Raw genomic sequence first — 20,263 nt, 5'->3', positions numbered from 1 at the left:
GGTTGCACGTAAGCAAAAGCAAATTAAAAATAAATTACATCAAAACTTGCTTTCTAAATGCAACAATGATAAATTTCCCCCTTTGTGTTTATCTGTTGAGCACCACTAGGATCAGCCTGTGCTGACTAGTCATACTATGGTGCTGTGAACACAGTAGTGTTATGTGCTATCTCACTATAGGTCATTATCTTGTTAGATAACTTGCATTCCAAGAATTTGCATTGCAAATCTGTCACAAAAATTTGGTCTGCTACCTTTAATCTGGGAAATACAGTAATGTGTAACCCATTTTTATGTAAACTATGTATGTAAAGCGTATGCTAAGTATGTCACATAGTTGATTGTACCACTACTGTATACACAGATTTCCTAGAAAAGATTGATGTAGACATTTTTATTCGGCAACCATACTGGAGTCTTCCTATGTGGCAGAAAGGTATTTGGGTCTTTTCTATTTACTGGTGTCACTGTTCACTGTAGTCCTGTCTGTGCTGATGAGGAGAGCATTGCTGGGAAATGATCTTTATCGAACAGCAAATATCAGCTCAGTTTCAGGCTTGGGATGGGATGATCCATTCAATATCTGGGACTTCTATATCTTTAATATGATGATCATAGGGCCAACATTTTCCTAACCGTATCATAAATGGGGAATTGATGAAGATTAAGGTGCTTGAAGTTTGAGGCTAAAAACACATGTTGGAGTTAGACTGAAGATTTCTGTAGCAGAAAATGAGCCCAAGGCACAAGTGTATTCACTTGGAAGGGGAAATCTAAAGGAAAGTCTTATACTTTGCCAAGAAAATATTCAGCATATCTGCAACATGTGGCCTCCACTAATATATCTCATTGACACAGGCGTATTACCCGCTACAAGTTTTAAAAAAGGGGGTGGGGGGTGGGATCTTTGCGGGCTGTCCTTTCCACTGTTGAAAATTCTTCTCAGATCCTATTAACTTCAATGGGGACTGCAGCGGACATTGCGCAGCGGGAAACATGCTGCGAGTTTGAATGTATCATCAGCTCATCTGAATGAGCCCTAAGGATCAGTTCACATGTGCGCATTTTCTGTTTCAGATTTGATGTAGCAGATTTTGCTACCAATGGAAGTTAATGACTAACAAAATCTGCTACAGTAGATCTGCAGCAGAAAATATGCATGTGTAAACTGGCCCTAAAAGAGGTTATCCAGGACCAGAAAAAAAGGGGGATGCTTTCTTCCAGAAACAGTGATACTCATGTCCTCAATTTGTGTCTGATATAACAACTCAGTTCCATTCAAGTTAAAGGGAAAACATTTTATTTTTATTTTTTTAAATCAATTGGTGGCAGAAAGTTAAACAGATTTGTAAATTACTTCTATTAAAAAATCTTAATCCTTTCAGAATTTATCAGCTGCTTTGTACTACAGTTCTTTTCTTTTTTAATTTCTTTTCTGTCTGACCACAGTGCTCTCTGCTGACACCTCTCTCTATGTCAGGAACTGTCCAGAGCAGGAGCAAATCCCCATAGCAAACCTTTCCTGCTCTGGACAGTTCCTGACATGGACAGAAGTGTAAGCAGAGAGCACTGTGGTCAAACAGAAAAGAAATGAAAAAAGAAAATAACTTTCTGTGGAGCATACAGCAGCTGATTAGTACTGGAAGGATTAAGATTTTTAAATAGTAAGTAATTTACAAATCTGTTTAACTTTCTGGCACCAGTTAATTTAAAACAAAAACATTTTTTAAAGCCAGAGACCCGCCAGTAATGGCGGACATCCGCCATTAACCCCTCAGATGCCGTGATCAATACAGATCACGGCATCTGTGGCAGTGCGGTACTTTAAATCGATGATCGGATCGCCCCCAGCGATGCGGCGAAGATTCGGTCATCCAGCATGGTGGCCGGAGGTCCCCTCACCTGCCTCCAGCCATCTCCAGAGGTCCTCTGCTCTGGTCTGAGATCGAGCAGACCAGAGCAGAAGATAGCCGATAACACCGATCAGTGCTATCCCCTATACATAGCACTGAAGAATATTAGCAATCAAATGACTAATAATGACTATTAAAGTGTAATAAAAAATAAAAAAAAGGTAAAAAAATATGAAAAATCCCCTGTGTTAAATGTGTTCATTATCTCGTGCAGTGAACAGCGTTAACGTAAAAAAAAGCCAAAATTGCTGCTTTTTTGTCACATTTTATTCCAAAAAGATTAAGAAAAAGTGAAATATAAGCAAAAGTTTTACTGATAAAAACTACACATCATGGCGCAAAAAAATGAGCCCTCATTACGGAAAAATTAGGAGGTCAAAGATTTGTCAAAATAGGGCAATTTCAAACATACTAATTTTTTTAAAATAGTTTGAGTTTTTTTTAAGCAGTACAATTATAGAATAGCATATAACATGGGTATCATTTTAATCGTACTGATCCACAGAATAAATAAAACATGTCATTTAACAGTAAAGTGTACAGCGTGAAAACTAAACCTTCCAAAATTTGCTAAATTGTGGTTTAGAAAAATAAGTTATTTCATTACAATGTAAAATTTTTTATGCAAAAAAACAAGCCCTAATATGGGTCTGTGGATGGAAATATAAAAGAGTTATGATTTTTAGAAGGTGAGGAAGAAAAAACGAAAATGCAAAAATAAAATTGGCCTGGTCCTTAAAGGGTACTCCTCCTGAGGACATCTTATCCCCTATCCAAAGAGTCCCCAGTGGCGGGGCCCCCGCGATCTGACTTCTTATCCCCTATCCTTTGGATAGGGGATAAGATCTCCTTGGGCGGAGTACCCCTTTATGGCCAAAATGAGCCTGGGGCTTAAGGGGTTAAGGGAGAAGTGTTGAACTACCAGATACAACCTGTTTGTTTACAACAACAAAAAATCCTGGATAACTCCTTTAAATCTCTGATGTAACCTTTTTCAAAACTATTTTAAATCTACATTTCATTTTTATATTTACTCACCACTTTCACTTGTTGTTTGTTTTCTAGATGTTTTAAGTTGCTGAAAAAGTTGACAAAATATTGATGCATTTTCTTCTCCAAGACAATATATGATATCTAATAGTTTCCTCACTTGTTTTCTGGGCCCTCCCTCATGGGCCACATCTTCATAATCATCCCTTGATAGTAACTGTTGTTGCAAAGTGTGATCGAGAATAGAGGAAATGTAAGATTCCAATTCATCCACCAGTTCAACTCGATATTTTTGTAGAAACAAAAGTGAAGACAACCTAGAAATGCATAAAAGAAATATAGCATAAGATCATTAAATCAAATGAAATCCCATATGGGGAATGATGACAGCTATTCTCATTGCAATGCTTTCTTCTCTATCATCATAATATCATACAGACATAGACAAAATTCTTGATACCCTTTTGTTAACCCCTTAAAGACCAGATAAATTTTAGTTTTATTTATTTTTATTTTTTTTTCCGCCTCGCTTTTTAATAGCTATAACTCCCTTAATTTTTACTCTACACATCCATATCAGGGCTTGTTTTTTACGGGACCAATTGTACTTTGTAATGGCATCTTAAATTAGGGTTAATGTAAGGGCAGACTGACCAGCTGGTCCGTTCAGACATGGTCCAAGAGCCAGGCTGGGTAAAGGGTTCACCGTTGCAGAAGGTACTTGCAGCTGTATGAGAAGCTCATGCACATATAGCTTAAATTGCACCTGTCAGATCCCACAAAAAAACTAAACTGTGGTATGTTACTCAGTACCTTATCCTGATTATGTACATGTAATTTTTTAGGTCTCTATCACCCATATTTCACTAAAAATAGTATATTACAGCTGCTTAATGTCTTTTCAATTGTCTTAATGGGAGGGGACGTGATAGGGGTGTGACAGAGATGTGGCCAGATGTGCCTCGCAGGGGCCCTTGCTTTACTTGGTTCGGGGGCCCTGATTGTTGTCAGTCCGCCCCTGGGTTAATATATGTTTTTTAATCTTTTTATTTTTTTTACACTTTATTAGTCCCTTTAGACTCTTTTAGGGGGAATTATTAGAGTGATCATACATATCAATGCAGTTTATGAACTGCATTGATCTGTGTGATCTGCTCTCCATTGGTAGAGCCTGCTTCAGCAAGAAAGGAAAGAAATCAGCTCATCTAGTGCATCCATGAATTTCCTTCAGCAGGGATGCAGTTTTCACTTCAACTCTCACATGCAGTAATCCAAAACAATGACCAAGAGAAAAAAAAATCATGAAAATCCATATCCTTTATTCTAAAATCGTTAAAAAGTCCAAAACAGCATAGAAAATGTAAACTTACAAACTAATTGGACCTATTTGTTTCAAGTGCGTCCGCAGTCTAAGTCATGGCTGATAATCTGGACAAAACCACTCCCTTTTGTAAGGCTAAGTCTCCACTTGGTTTTTTATCTGGCAATTTTTGGAATACTGCTACTGCAGTTTTTGAGCCAAAGCCAGAAATGTATTCAAAAGGAATAGGACATATAAAGGAAGAACTTATACTTCTTCTCCCTTATGGAACCACTTCTGACCTTGGCTCAAAAACTGCAGTGGGGGTTTTTCAAAAACTGCAAGAAAAAATCAACAAGTGTAAACTTAGCCTAAGGGTGCGTTCACATGCTAGTAACTAGCAACGGGTTTCCCGCTGCGGGAAACCTGATGTGGGTTACGCTACCATTCATTTGAATGGGTCCGTGGACAGTCTGCAAATCTGACACTATTGCGGACTGTCTGTGGACCCATTTAAATCAATGGTAGCGTAACTCGCATTGGGCAACCCGCAGCTAGTAATAGTGTGTGAACGCACCCTTACAGAGTGAAACCTGGGAGTTAGGTCACCTGAAAGAAAATGTACGCTTGAAGGTATCACCCACACCCGTTACCTTCACTGTGGCGATATAGAGTACTTGTAGATGTTGTCACGATGCCGGCTGGCAGGAGGTGGATCCTCTGTGCCAGAGAGGGATTGGCGTGGACCGTGCTAGTGGACCGGTTCTAAGTTACTACTGGTGTTCACCAGAGCCCGCCGCAAAGCGGGATGGTCTTGCTGCGGCGGTAGTAACCAGGTCGTATCCACTAGCAACGGCTCAACCTCTCTGACTGCTGAAGATAGGCGCGGTACAAGGGAGTAGACAAAAGCAAGGTCGGACGTAGCAGAAGGTCGGGGCAGGCAGCAAGGATCGTAGTCAGGGGCAACGGCAGGAGGTCTGGAACACAGGCTAGGAACACACAAGGAAACGCTTTCACTGGCACGATGGCAACAAGATCCGGCGAGGGAGTGCAGGGGAAGTGAGGTATACATAGGGAGTGCACAGGTGAACACACTAATTAGAACCACTGCACCAATCAGTGGCGCAGTGGCCCTTTAAATCGCAGAGACCCGGCGCGCGCGCGCCCTAGGGAGCGGGGCCGCGCACGCCGGGACAGGACCGACGGAGAGCGAGTCAGGTACGGGAGCCGGGGTGCGCATCGCGAGCGGGCGCCACCCGCATCGCGAATCGCATCCCGGCTGGAGGCGGTATCGCAGCGCACCCGGTCAGTGGATCTGACCGGGGAGCTGCAGTAGCGAGGATGTTGCGAGCGCTCCGGGGAGGAGCGGGGACCCGGAGCGCTCGGCGTAACAGTACCCCCCCCCTTGGGTCTCCCCCTCTTCTTGGAGCCTGAGAACCTGAGGACCAGACTTTTGTCTAGGATATTGTCCTCAGGTTCCCAGGATCTCTCTTCAGGACCACAGCCCTCCCAATCGACCAAAAAAAAGGTTTTCCCTCTGACCTTCTTGGAGGCCAGTATCTCCTTTACGGAGAAGATGTCAGAAGAACCGGAAACAGGAGTGGGAGAAACAAGTTTGGGAGAGAAACGGTTGATGATGAGTGGTTTAAGAAGAGAGACATGAAAGGCATTAGGAATACGAAGAGAAGGAGGAAGAAGAAGTTTGTAAGAGACAGGATTAATCTGGCACAAAATTTTGAAAGGACCAAGATAGCGTGGTCCCAATTTGTAGCTGGGGACACGGAAGCAGACATATTTAGCGGAGAGCCATACCTTGTCTCCGGGAGAAAAAACGGGGGGAGCTCTTCTTTTCTTATCAGCAAACTTTTTCATGCGAGATGAAGCCTGTAAAAGAGAATTTTGGGTCTCTTTCCATATGGTGGAAAGATCACGAGTCACTTCATCCACAGCGGGCAAACCAGAGGGCAAGGGAGTAGGGAGGGGGGGAAGAGGGTGACGGCCGTACACCACGAAAAATGGGGATTTGGAAGAAGATTCAGAGACTCTGAAGTTGTATGAGAATTCGGCCCATGGTAGAAGATCTGCCCAGTCATCCTGGCGGGAGGAAACAAAATGCCGTAAATAGTCACCCAGGACCTGGTTAATTCTTTCTACTTGCCCATTGGATTGAGGATGATAAGCAGAAGAGAAGTTTAATTTAATCTTGAGTTGTTTACAGAGAGCCCTCCAGAATTTTGACACGAATTGGACGCCTCTATCCGAGACGATCTGCGTGGGCAAACCGTGAAGACAAAAAATATGTACAAAAAATTGTTTTGCCAACTGAGGCGCTGAAGGAAGACCAGGAAGAGGAATAAAATGTGCCATCTTGGAAAATCGATCAACGACCACCCAAACAACAGTGTTGCCACGGGATGGGGGTAAGTCTGTAATAAAGTCCATACCAATCAGAGACCAAGGCTGTTCGGGGACAGGCAGAGGATGAAGGAGACCAGCAGGCTTCTGGCGAGGAGTCTTATCCCGGGCACAGACAGTACAGGCCCGCACAAAATCAACAACATCCGTCTCCAGAGTCGGCCACCAATAGAAACGAGAGATGAGTTGCAAGGACTTTTTGATGCCCGCATGACCAGCGAGGTGGGAGGAGTGACCCCATTTGAGGATTCCGAGGCGTTGGCGTGGAGAAACGAAGGTCTTCCCTGGAGGAGTTTGCCTGATGGAGGCTGGAGAAGTGGAGATCAGACAGTCAGGAGGAATGATGTGTTGCGGAGGGAGCTCTACTTCCAAGGCATCCGAGGAACGAGAGAGAGCATCGGCCCTAATGTTCTTGTCGGCAGGGCGAAAATGAATTTCAAAATTAAAACGGGCAAAGAACAGAGACCACCTGGCCTGGCGAGGATTCAGCCGTTGGGCAGACTGGAGATAGGAGAGATTCTTGTGATCGGTGTAAATGATAACTGGAAATTTTGATCCCTCCAGCAGATGCCTCCATTCCTCAAGTGCCAATTTAATGGCCAGTAGTTCTCGATCCCCGATGGAGTAGTTCCTCTCCGCCGGAGAGAAGGTCCTAGAAAAAAAAACGACAAGTAACAGCATGCCCGGAAGAATTTTTTTGTAGAAGGACCGCTCCAGCTCCCACTGAGGAGGCATCAACCTTCAATAGGAAGGGTTTAGATGGGTCAGGTCTGGAGAGCACGGGAGCAGAAGAAAAGGCAGACTTGAGCCGTTTAAATGCTTCTTCCGCTTGAGGAGACCAGGACTTAGGATTGGCATTTTTCTTGGTTAAAGCCACGATAGGAGCCACAATAGTGGAAAAATGTGGAATAAATTGTCTGTAATAATTGGCGAACCCCAAAAAACGTTGGATAGCACGGAGTCCGGAGGGGCGTGGCCAATCTAAGATGGCAGAGAGTTTATCACGGTCCGTTTGTAGTCCCTGGCCAGAGACCAAATATCCTAGGAAAGGAAGAGATTGACATTCAAACAGACATTTCTCCATTTTGGCATAAAGTTGATTGTCTCGAAGTCTCTGAAGAACCATGCTGGCGGTGTTCTTCTAAGTTGGCAGAAAAAATCAGAATATCGTCCAGATACACAACAACACAGGAATATAAGAGATCACGAAAAATTTCATTAACAAAGTCTTGGAAGACGGCAGGGGCGTTACACAGGCCAAAGGGCATGACCAGATACTCAAAGTGTCCATCTCTAGTGTTAAATGCAGTTTTCCATTCGTCCCCCTCCCTGATGCGGATGAGATTATAAGCACCTCTTAAGTCCAGTTTGGTAAAGATGTGGGCACCTTGAAGGCGATCAAAGAGTTCTGAGATAAGAGGTAGAGGGTAGCGGTTCTTTACCGTGATTTTATTAAGTCCGCGGTAGTCAATGCAAGGACGTAGGGAGCCATCTTTTTTGGACACAAAGAAAAATCCAGCTCCGGCAGGAGAGGAGGATTTGCGGATAAACCCCTTTTTTAAATTTTCCTGGATGTATTCAGACATAGCAAGAGTCTCTGGGGCGGAGAGAGGATAAATTCTGCCCCGGGGTGGAGTAGTGCCCGGGAGGAGGTCAATAGGACAGTCATAAGGCCTGTGAGGAGGTAAAGTCTCAGCTTGTTTTTTGCAAAATACATCAGCATAGTCCATATAAGCCTTAGGGAGACCGGTTACAGGGGGAACCACAGGGTCACGGCAGGGAGTACTGGGAACCGGTTTAAGACAGTCCTTGAAACAAGAAGTACCCCAGCTCTTGATCTCTCCTGTGGACCAATCAAGGGTTGGGGAATGGCGTTGAAGCCATGGTAGTCCAAGGAGAATTTCGGAAGTGCAATTGGAGAGGACCAAAAACTTTTTCGTGATGGGGTCCGATGCACATTAGGAGGGGCTCCGTGCGGTAACGTACGGTACAGTCCAATCTTTCATTGTTAACACAATTGATGTAGAGGGGTCTGGCGAGACTGGTCACCGGGATGTTGAACCTGTTGATGAGAGAGGCCAAAATAAAATTTCCTGCAGATCCGGAATCCAAGAAGGCCATAGTAGAGAAGGAGAAGGTAGAGGCAGATATCTGCACAGGCACAGTAAGGCGTGGAGACGCAGAGTTGACATCAAGAACTGTCTCACCTTTGTGCAGAGTCAGCGTACGTCTTTCCAGGCGGAGAGGACGGATAGGACAATCCTTCAGGAAGTGTTCGGTACCGGCACAGTACAGGCAAAGATTCTCCATGCGGCATCGTGTCCTCTCTTGAGGTGTCAAGCGAGACCGGTCAACTTGCATAGCCTCCACGGCGGGAGGCACATGAACGGATTGCAGTGGACCAGAGGAGAGAGGAGCCGGGGAGAAAAAACGCCTAGTGCGAACAAAGTCCATATCCTGGCGGAGCTCCTGACGCCTTTCGGAAAAACGCATGTCAATGCGAGTGGCTAGATGAATGAGTTCATGCAGGTTAGCAGGAATTTCTCGTGCGGCCAGAACATCTTTAATGTTGCTGGATAGGCCTTTTTTAAAGGTCGCGCAGAGGGCCTCATTATTCCAGGATAGTTCGGAAGCAAGAGTACGGAATTGTATGGCGTACTCGCCAACGGAAGAATTACCCTGGACCAGGTTCAGCAGGGCAGTCTCAGCAGAAGAGGCTCGGGCAGGTTCCTCAAAGACACTTCGAATTTCCGAGAAGAAGGAGTGTACAGAGGCAGTGACGGGGTCATTGCGGTCCCAAAGCGGTGTGGCCCATGACAGAGCTTTCCTAGACAGAAGGCTGACTACGAAAGCCACCTTAGACCTTTCAGTAGGAAACTGGTCCGACATCATCTCCAAGTGCAGGGAACATTGTGAAAGAAAGCCACGGCAAAACTTAGAGTCCCCATCAAATTTATCCGGCAAGGATAGTCGTAGGCTGGAAGCGGCCACTCGCTGCGGAGGAGGTGCAGGAGCTGGCGGAGGAGATGATTGCTGAAGCTGTGGTAGTAGCTGCTGTAGCATCACGGTCAGTTGAGACAGCTGATGGCCTTGTTGCGCTATCTGTTGTGACTGCTGGGCGACCACCGTGGTGAGGTCGGCGACAACTGGCAGAGGAACTTCAGCGGGATCCATGGCCGGATCTACTGTTACGATGCCGGCTGGCAGGAGGTGGATCCTCTGTGCCAGAGAGGGATTGGCGTGGACCGTGCTAGTGGACCGGTTCTAAGTTACTACTGGTGTTCACCAGAGCCCGCCGCAAAGCGGGATGGTCTTGCTGCGGCGGTAGTAACCAGGTCGTATCCACTAGCAACGGCTCAACCTCTCTGACTGCTGAAGATAGGCGCGGTACAAGGGAGTAGACAAAAGCAAGGTCGGACGTAGCAGAAGGTCGGGGCAGGCAGCAAGGATCGTAGTCAGGGGCAACGGCAGGAGGTCTGGAACACAGGCTAGGAACACACAAGGAAACGCTTTCACTGGCACGATGGCAACAAGATCCGGCGAGGGAGTGCAGGGGAAGTGAGGTATACATAGGGAGTGCACAGGTGAACACACTAATTAGAACCACTGCGCCAATCAGTGGCGCAGTGGCCCTTTAAATCGCAGAGACCCGGCGCGCGCGCGCCCTAGGGAGCGGGGCCGCGCGCGCCGGGACAGGACCGACGGAGAGCGAGTCAGGTACGGGAGCCGGGGTGCGCATCGCGAGCGGGCGCCACCCGCATCGCGAATCGCATCCCGGCTGGAGGCGGTATCGCAGCGCACCCGGTCAGTGGATCTGACCGGGGAGCTGCAGTAGCGAGGATGTTGCGAGCGCTCCGGGGAGGAGCGGGGACCCGGAGCGCTCGGCGTAACAGATGTGTGTGAACATCGACCAATACAACAGCATGGGAGTATCCACCAACACCCATTACCTACACTGTGGCAATATGGAGCTATTGTAGATGTGTGTGAACATGGACCAATGAAAATTCTATTCACTAAAATTGATGGATATGTACAATCATAAAAATATATACAGTAATATTAAAATGATTATATTTGAACAGAATAAAAACATACAGTAGAGACACCATTCTAATTTATATAAGATCAATCGTGTAACATAATTTTATTCTTATAATTTGACCCTTTGGAGTTGTCAAGATTAAAAATCCAATATACCTCTCCAGACGTTTCAAATCACCTCCTATACTGGTCAATCTCCCTCATTCTATGGCATAGATTCTAAAGTACATTAGTTCATCTTGATGTTGCATTATAAAATGTCTGGAAGCCCCCAAAAAATTACATCCTTCATTGAACATGTTTCTATTTTTGTTTTCATTTATATCTGCAATATGTTTTAATGCTCAAACTCGTCATTTACGTGTGATGCATCCCACATTTAATTTATTGCATGCTGTACATTCAATACAGTACACCACATTTTTTTACAATTACAGTTTAAAAACAAAAGAATGTTATATGTTTGTCTGTTAGTGCTATCCTTGAACGTAGTACAAAATATGGCAAAAGTGCATGTTTTCTAGGATTTATATTTTTATCACTAGATGATATAATAACCCCAATTGTAGGTGCTTTACATGAACCTATTTTACAATGATTTAGCAAGATTTTATGTTGAATTTTATCAACATGTAATACTGATATGTGTTTATTATAGACCTGATATACCGTATTTATCGGGGTATACCACGCACCGGCCTATAACACGCACCCTCATTTTACCAAGGATATTTGGGTAAAAAAAGTTTTTTACCCAAATATGCATGGTAAAATGAGGGTGCGTGTGTGCGCGTGTATACCCCGATATACCCCCAGGAAAGGCAGGGGGAGAGAGTCCGTCGCTGCCCGCTTCTCTCCCCCTGCCTTTCCTGGGGTCTAGAGCGCTGCTGTCGGCCCTTTTCACCCCCTGGTTATCGGCGCCGCTGCCCGTTCTGTCCCCCTGACTATCGGTGCCGGCGCCGATAGCCAGGGGGAGAGAAGGGGCAGCGGCACCCATTGCCGGCGCCGCTGCCCCATTGCCTCCCCCATCCCCGGTGGCATAATTACCTGAGTCGGGTCCGCGCTGCTCCAGGCCTCCGTCGTGCGTCCCCAGCGTCGTTGCTATGCACGGCGCGGCGCTCTGACTTCATGCGCCGCGCCGTTCAGCGCATAGCAACGACGCCGGGGACGCACGACGGAGGCCTGGAGCAGCGTGGACCCGACTCAGGTAATTATGCCACCGGGGATGGGGGGAGGCAACGGGGCAGCGGCGCCGGCAATGGGTGCCGCTGCCCCTTCTCTCCCACTGGCTGTCGGCGCCGCTTCTCTCTCCCTGGCTATCGGCGCCGGCACCGATAGTCAGGGGGACAGAACGGGCAGCGGCGCCGATAACCAGGGGGTGAAAAGGGCCGACAGCAGCGCTCTAGATCCCAGGAAAGGCAGGGGGAGAGAAGCGGGCAGCGACGGCCTCTCTCCCCCTGCCTTTCCTGGGGGTGTATCGGCGTATAACACGCACACAGACTTTAGGCTAAAAATTTTAGCCTAAAAAGTGCGTGTTATACGCCGATAAATACGGTAAGTAAATTGCGGACTATATTCGGTTACAAAAATAGGAATGTCTTTTTTGATGTTTGTATGCATGTTTCCATATATATTTCTAATTTTGTTATGCATGTTATCAGAGATATGCATTTGTTCAGGTTCACTTTCAGATATTTTTAATAAATCCAAATGTTTTTAATTTGCAAAGATGTTCTCAGCACAAGATGACAAGATGCGGACGCACTTGAAACATGTAGGTCAGATTAGTTTGTATGTTTACATTTTGTATGCTGTTTTGGAATAAAGGTTATGGATTTTAACCGGTTGCCGACTAAGGACGAGCAGGGGAGAGCAGGGGGCACGTGCAGGAGATCGCAGGGGGGGGGGTCCTCTATCCGCAGGAAATGTTTTTAAAGGTATCAGTGCAGCCTACAGTTTAAAAGTATCCTCGAGGTTAGCTGTAAACGTGTGTAAATACCCAAATCCCTGAAACTTGAGAACAGGGAAATGTATAAGAGAAAACAGTCCTTAGGCTAAGTTTCTACTTTTTTTTGGGGGGGGGGGGAGTGCCGAGAAAAACGCCTATTCTGCCGCATGGCGTTTTTTCGGCCAAAAAACACTGCAGCCCGATGTTAGCTGTAAATCAATAAGAAATCGCTAAATTCTTTTTCCATTTGGCGTTTTTCAGTTTGGTGTTTTTTTTTATCCTTTTGGCGTGTTTTCATTCTTTTTTTTAGCTCCTTGGCGGTTTTGCAAAGTCGCAGCATGTTGAGCCAGCATTTTTTCCCCTGAAATCATGGTGATTTTTCTCCCATAGAAGTCTATGGGAGTGAAAAAACGCCAAGAAAAACGACACGTGGGTTTTAACTTTGGCACCTTTGCAGGCGGGTTTTATTATTTTTTGGAATAAAAAGTGATGGAGATACCTTTTTTAATAAAATTTCGTAGGGTTAAGAACAGATCACAGCGGGTATTACTCCTGACACCCGATGCGATTGTCCTATCTATTGCAGAGATGTGGAGCGGCTCTATACAGCGCTCACATCTCCGCACTATCCTTTGGCCAGTGATATGAATAGAACATCACTCATTCATATTCCCGCTGAGAGCTGTGATTGGCTGAAACCATCCAGCCAATCCCCACTCTGGGTGGAAAATATGAATGAGTGATGTTCTATTCACATCACTGGCCGAAGTATAATGCAGAGATGTGAGCACTGTATAGCCGCTCTGCATCTCTGCAATATTATCTACGATTGCATCGGGTGTCACAACTGACACCCAGGGCGATATGTCTATTAGTACAGGTACTACTACTCTCATCATGGAAAAAAAAGTTAAACACACACTTTATTAAAAATTTATTAACATTTTGTTGTTAAAAATATAAATTTTGTTAAATAAATTTTTTTCCATCACTACTGCATCTTTTTTTTGGTACCCAACAAAGTTTGGGTACCCAAAAAAATGCCAAAGGGGCCAAAAATGCAATTTCCACGTCATAGCGGGTTGGGCCCCGACCTAGCAATGGCCGGGACCCGTGGCTATTAGCACGCGGCACTGATCGAGGTGCTGCACGCTATTAACCGTTTAGATGTGGCGTTCAAAGTTGAACACCGCATCTAAAGTGAAAGTGAACCATTGCCGGTTAGCTCAGGGGGCTGTTCAGGATCGCCGCGGTGAAATCGCAGCATCCCGAACAGCTTACAGGACAGCAGGAGGGTCCCTACCTGTCTCCTTGCTGTCTGATCTCTGAATGACTGCTCAGTGCCTGAGATCCAGGATCTCAAGGGGCAGAATCATTGATCAATGGTTTCCTATGAGATCTATGGGAGCTATAACAATGCAAAAAAAGGGAATAAAGATCATTTAACCCCTTCCCTAATAAAAGTTTGAATAACCCCCTTTTCCCATTAAAAAAAACAACTGTGTAAATAAAAATTAACATATGTGGTATCGCCGCAAGTCCAAAATAGCTTATTTTTGATCACTTTTTATATCATGAAAAAATAAATAAATAGTGATCAAAAAGTCCGATCAATACATAAATGGTACCGCTAAAAACTTTAGATCATGATGCAAAAATTGAGCTCTCATACCACCCCGTACGCAGAAAAATTAAAAAGTTACAGGGGTCAGAAGATGACAACTATAAACATAAATTTTCCTGCATGTAGTTATGATTTATTCCAGAAGTACGACAAAATCAAACCTATACAAGTAGGATATCATTTTAATCGTATGGACCTACAGAATAAAGATGATGTGTCATTTTTACCAAAAAATTTACTGCGTAGAGACGGAAGCCCCCAAAAGTTACAAATGGCATTTTTCCTTCAATTTTGTCGCACATTGATTCTTTTTTACGTTTCACCGTAGATTTTTGGGTAAAATGACTGATGTCATTACAAAGTAGTATTGGTGGCGCAAAAAATAAGCCATCATATGGATTTTTAGGTGCAAAATTTAAAGGGTTATGATATTTAGAAGGTAAGGAGGAAAAAATAAAAGTGCAAAGACAGAACAACCCTCCGTCCCCAAGGGGTTAAAGTGATTCTAAAGGATAGACATAGGTGAAGAATATGAAATTGTGTAGTACAAGTTAATATTGGAGTAGCTGCAGATTACAGTACAATACCCCTGCAACAGGGAGCTTGTGACAAGTAGCTTTAATCAGGTTGCGCCTGAGGATCCGAAGCAAGTGTCCTGGATTCCCCAGTAGAGAGTGGACGCCTGTGCCGGATGGGCTACTCTGGGTGGCCCCCTCATGTGCCACTAAAAAGCATGCGTGCCAGGAGTTGCAGGCTTTCCAAATGCAATTCCTGATATTTGACACTCTACATTTACTTTTTATTTCTGATACCATAGTATTATATTGTCCAACCATGCAGTTTTCTAGTTATTTCAATACACATTTAAACTTACATGGTGAATTGAAAATCTATCAGGAAGTCTGGAGTTGGCCTTCTCAAAGTTCTGGATTTTTGGAGATGTTTCGCTGTATTACAAGTGATAAAATCAGGCAGAGGTTTTACAGAACCAGTTGTTGGCTACGTGGTTTCAGAAAGTAAACAGGAACTTTGTAGGAAGCAGAAGTGTTCACGACATCTGGCACTTGTGTATATTTAGTCTGGTTATAGATTAACAGGTTTTTCCGAGAGTTTATGTTAACTGCTACTTAGAATTAAACAGCATTCACTACATCTTATAATTTAGTTAATATTTCTCATGCTATAAAGTTTATACATTTTGTAAATTCCTCTACGCCCCATGGCCAATTTTTGGTTACATAATTATAATTACCATCTGTATGTTGTACGTTACCTACATGCTATGAATGCCCCTCTATTGTGCTCATATTAGTGTTCAATAGTGTAAAGTCCAAGCCTGACAGCGATTGTGGACTACTCTACTATATATTCCCAACTATATGTAACAGAAAACATAATATATCTTTATAGCAAATTAAACCAATATGCTTCAGTTTCTTCTTGCTATCACTTTATTCATTTGTATCTCTTACGTAAACATCATTTTTGTTTCTTCTACTTAACACAGTATTTCCATCTTTAAAAGTGAATATGCTTTATAATCCATGTAAATCTGACTTCTAGGACCTTCACTAATCCTATGAATGAATGGGGAAAACTGCAATTCTCAGCACAGTGACCCGAAGCATCACCATTCAGGAACACAGCACTAAAACATGTGTCGAATGGGGTCCTAGAGGTCAACATCTACTTGATCATGGAATATCCTTGTACTATGGATCACTTTATATGATAGGAATAACCTTCAATTGAATCTGTTTTTTTTTTAAATAATAAATAAAAATGTACATTCAAACAAAAATACACTTACAAGTCATTAAATTTGTGTTACCTTTTTTTCTGCCAGATATTTAAAACAGTGTCTCCCTCTTCAGTGGTCATCAGCTCCTCACCCATGTATAGTCTTCTACAAAGACTAGTCATTTGTCATCTTCCTGTTTGTGCTTCCATGCTCTTGTAATGAAGTACTTATCTGCATTAGGAATCCATAGTACTATCCTGCAGACCGGAGGAAACGTGTAACTTCTTTCGCCTCTGTGTTGCTACCTCCTTTCAAGATTGCAGCATTCTTATTCATAGTCACTATTCACCTGACACACCCAATGTTGGCACAGCTCCTCACACGCTGACATACTTATAAGAAAGCAAAACAGGAGCATGTGACTGCCTCAGCCTTGTTGGAATATGATCCTTCTCAGCCTGTATTGTGAAATGAAGTAGAAGAAATACTTGAAAGTACGCTGCGTCATGGACTAAAGAGTAATTACAGCTGGCAAGTGGGGAAAACTACTATTAACTTAAAGGGGTCATCCAGCATAAAAAAAACAGGGCTGATATTTTCAGAAAAAAATTGCACCACATTTGTCTGCAGGTTGTGTGCCATATTGCCGATCACTTCTATTGAAGTTAATGGAGCCAAGTTGTAAGACCCTACACAAACTGCAGACAAGAGTGCTGCTGTTTTTGGAAGAATTTGGCTCTTTTTTCTATTGTGACTATTGGGGAGATTTATAAAAACACATGTGCAGAAGGAAAGTTACCCAGTTGCCCATAGCAACTAATCAGATTGCTTCTTTATTTTTTTAAAAGGCCTCTGAAAAATGAAAGAAGCGATCTGACTGGTTGCTATGGGCAACTGGGTAACTTTTACTCGGCACAAGTTTTGATAATTATCCCCCTATGTACACTTCTGGGCTAAAGCAGTATACGTGAAGAAGAAGTGTAAATATAGCAAAGAGCTAAGATGAGGTCCTGGCACTAAAAGTGTTAATAAGCACACTCCTTTTATCAGGTGACTGTAAATAAAGACCAGGTAAGCAGATGACAGTATATCATTATGCAAATGATCAATGTTCTACACGGCCCAATTTTCATCTGCTTAATTTCCTCAACATTAGTGTAGAAAGAAGACTATGATATAGTGGGGATATGTGAGACATGGCTGGATAAGAGCTATTACTGGGTGGTTAATATACAGGGTTATAGACTGTACATAAATTACCATACAAGAAAGCAGGAGGGTTTGCTTATATGTAAAATCTTGTCTAAGGCCCATTATGCGTGAGGACATAAGAGATGAAAATGATCATGTGAAGTCTCTGTGGGTGGAAATAATGGGAGGGGGTAAGAACAATAAATTACTGATAGGGGTTTGTTATAAGTCGCCAAGTATAATGGCAACTGCAGAAAACCTACTTACAGAAAAAATAGTTTAGGAAGGTGAAGTTATTATTATGGGGGTCATAACTACCCTGATATAGTCTGGGAAGCTGAAACCTGTAAGTCCAGCAGGGGAAAAAGGTTATTGGCAATAATAAAGGACAATGACCTTTCCCAACTAGTGCAGGACCCAACAAGAGGGGGGGGGGGTCTATTTATCGACCTTATACTAACCAATAAGCCAGACATAATATCCGAAGTAGAGATAGAGAGTCATTGTGGTAATAGTGATCCCAACATAATAGATTTTTATTTGTGGTTGTGGCTTACAACCTCAGTACTTACCAACAAAAAAACACCTAACCCCTTTTCTCCTTAGCCTGTTTTGATCTTAAAGGGGTACTCCAGTCTTAGACATCTTATCCACTTGCCAAAGGATAGGGGATAAGATGTCTGATCATGGAAGTCTCGAGACTGGGGACCCCCACAATCTCTCCTGCAGCACCCCCTGTCAACACCCTCACGGTGCAAAGATCGCGCCGTGTCTGATGACTCACGATACAGGGGCCAGAGTATTGTGATGTCATGGCTCTGCCCCCTCGTGACATCACACCTCTCCCCCTCAATGCGATACTCCGGCCCCTGTATCGTAAGTCATCAGACACAGAGCAATCTTTGCTCTGTGAGGCTGATGACAAGTGGGTGCTGCAGGAGAGATTGCGGGGGGTCCCCAGCGGTGGGACTCCCGCGATCAGACATCTTATCCCCCATCCTTTGGATAAGGTATAAGATGCTAGGGCCAGAGTGCCCCTTTAACTCCTTAAGGACGTAGGGCGTACCTGTATACCCTACGCCCGGTCCCGGTGTTTAAAACGGGGTCACGCGGTGACCCCACATCACACCGGGTCAGTCCCTGCTGCTATTCATAGCCGGGACCCTGGGCTAACAGCGTGCGGCATCGATCGTTGTGCCGCGTGCTGTTAACCCTTCAGACACGGCTGTCAAAGTTGACCGCCACGTCTGAAAATGAAAGTAAACGCTTCCCGGCAGCTCAGTCGGGCTGATCGGGACATCGCGATAAAATCGTGATGTTCCAATCAGCTGGGACGCAGGCGGAGTTCTCCTTACCTGACTCCGATCGTCGATTGATTGCTCCAAGCCTGAGCTACAGGCTTGAGCAATCAAGCCCCTATCTCACTGATCCGTGCAAAGCTATGGCTTTGCAGGGATCAGCATAGGCAGTGGCGTTGCGACCCGGGTGCGGGGGGTGCGGCCCGCACCGGGTGACACCAACCTTATGGGGTGACACCAAGACGCTCCGCAGCACCCACCCCCCCATCTGTGCCCGACCGGCCTCCCATCCGTCAGCACCCAACCCCCCACCCCCCCCCGCGCGCTGTGTGTGCGGTGCGCCCGTCCGTCAGCAACCCCCCTCTTTCTCCGGCACTGTGCGCCCGTCCATCATCACACCCCCCTCACCTTCACCAGCACTGTGCCCGGCCTCCGCTCCCACGTCTGCGCCGGCCTGACGTCACACCGCATGGCCGCGCAGGAGGACGTCAGTTACGTCACTCGCACGGCGCCCGGTGAGAAGGAGCGCTGCGCTGGATGGGTGAGTGTGTGTGTCTGTCTCTATCTATGTTTGTGTATGTGACTGTGTGTGTGTATGAGACTCTGTGTGTGTGTGACTGTGTGTGTGTGTGTGTGTGTGTGTGACTGTGAGTGTGTGTGTCTCTCTGACTGTGTGTGTTTGTGTGTGTCTCTCTCTCTGTGTTGTATGTGTTTTTTGTGTGTGTGTGTGGGGGGGGGGGGGGGTGGTGGTGGTATAACCAGCAATCTATTGTGGGGAGACTTTGACCCATTGTGGGGAACCTGCAAGGGAACCTGCGGCCTAATGTGGGGAAACTACTACCAAGTGTGGGGAGTCTATGCTACCTTATGTGGGGAGTCTATGCTACCTTATGTGGGGAATCTGTGCTACCTTATGTGGGGAGTCTATGCTACCTTATGTGGGGAATCTGTGCTACCTAATGTGGGGAAATTGCTACCTAATGTGGGGAATCTGTGCTACCTAATGTGGGGAAATTGCTACCTAATGTGGGGTAACTGGTACCTACCTAATGTGGGGGAACTGGTACCAAATGTGGGGAATCTATGCTGCCTAATGTGGGGAATAGATGCTACCTAATGTGGGGAAACTGCGACCTACCTAATGCGGGGGAACTGCTGCCTACCTAATGCTCCCCCCCTGGCAGTAGCACCCTCATCATCCACCAGAAACACCCCCCCCCCCAGCAGCACCTCCATCAGCAGATCCTGATGGTGGATGATGGCGGTGCTCCTGCCAGGAGGATGATCCTGCGGATGGATGATGGGGATGATACTGCCAGGGGGGATGGCCAGAGTAGCACCCTCATCATCCTCCGGCAACACCCCCCGAGTAGTAGCACCCCCATCATCCACTAGCAACACCACCAATACCCCCCTCCCGTCGTAATAGCATCAGCTAACGGATGTTGAGGGGTGTTACTGAGGTTGTGGTATTATATTCAGAGGGTGCACTGTATGGCAACGTTATATTCAGAGGGCGCAGTTTGTGGTAGTATTATATTCAGAGGGCGCAGTGGGTGGTAGTATTATATTCAGAGGGTTCAGTTTGTGGTAGTATTATTAGAGATGAGCGAACTTACAGTAAATTCGATTCGTCACAAACTTCTCGGCTCGGCAGTTGATGACTTATTCTGCGTAAATTAGTTCAGCCTTCAGGTGCTTCGGTGGGCTGGAAAAGGTGGATACAATCCTAGGAAAGAGTCTCCTAGGACTGTATCCACCTTTTCCAGCCCACGGGAGCACCTGAAAGCTGAACTAAT

General features: G+C 45.2%; 1 protein-coding gene across 1 annotated transcript in view; it reads right to left on the bottom strand.

Moving 5' to 3' along the window:
- The window catches only part of LOC130303493 (NLR family CARD domain-containing protein 3-like), a 103,347-nt gene extending 86,961 nt beyond the window's left edge, over positions 1-16,386 (bottom strand). The window contains exons 1-2 of the mRNA XM_056551798.1: positions 16,066-16,386; positions 2,952-3,220 (exon numbers count right to left, since the gene is read on the bottom strand). Coding sequence (XP_056407773.1) covers positions 2,952-3,220; positions 16,066-16,157 — 361 coding nt within the window. The 5' untranslated portion in view covers positions 16,158-16,386. The remainder of the gene's footprint in view (positions 1-2,951; positions 3,221-16,065) is intronic.
- Between the last annotated feature and the right edge of the window lie 3,877 nt (positions 16,387-20,263).

The sequence above is a fragment of the Hyla sarda genome, chromosome 1, assembly GCF_029499605.1.
Source record: "Hyla sarda isolate aHylSar1 chromosome 1, aHylSar1.hap1, whole genome shotgun sequence".
Taxonomy (NCBI): Eukaryota; Metazoa; Chordata; class Amphibia; order Anura; family Hylidae; genus Hyla; species Hyla sarda.
Note: the sequence above shows the minus strand (reverse complement) of the source record. Positions and strands in the feature narration are given on the sequence as shown.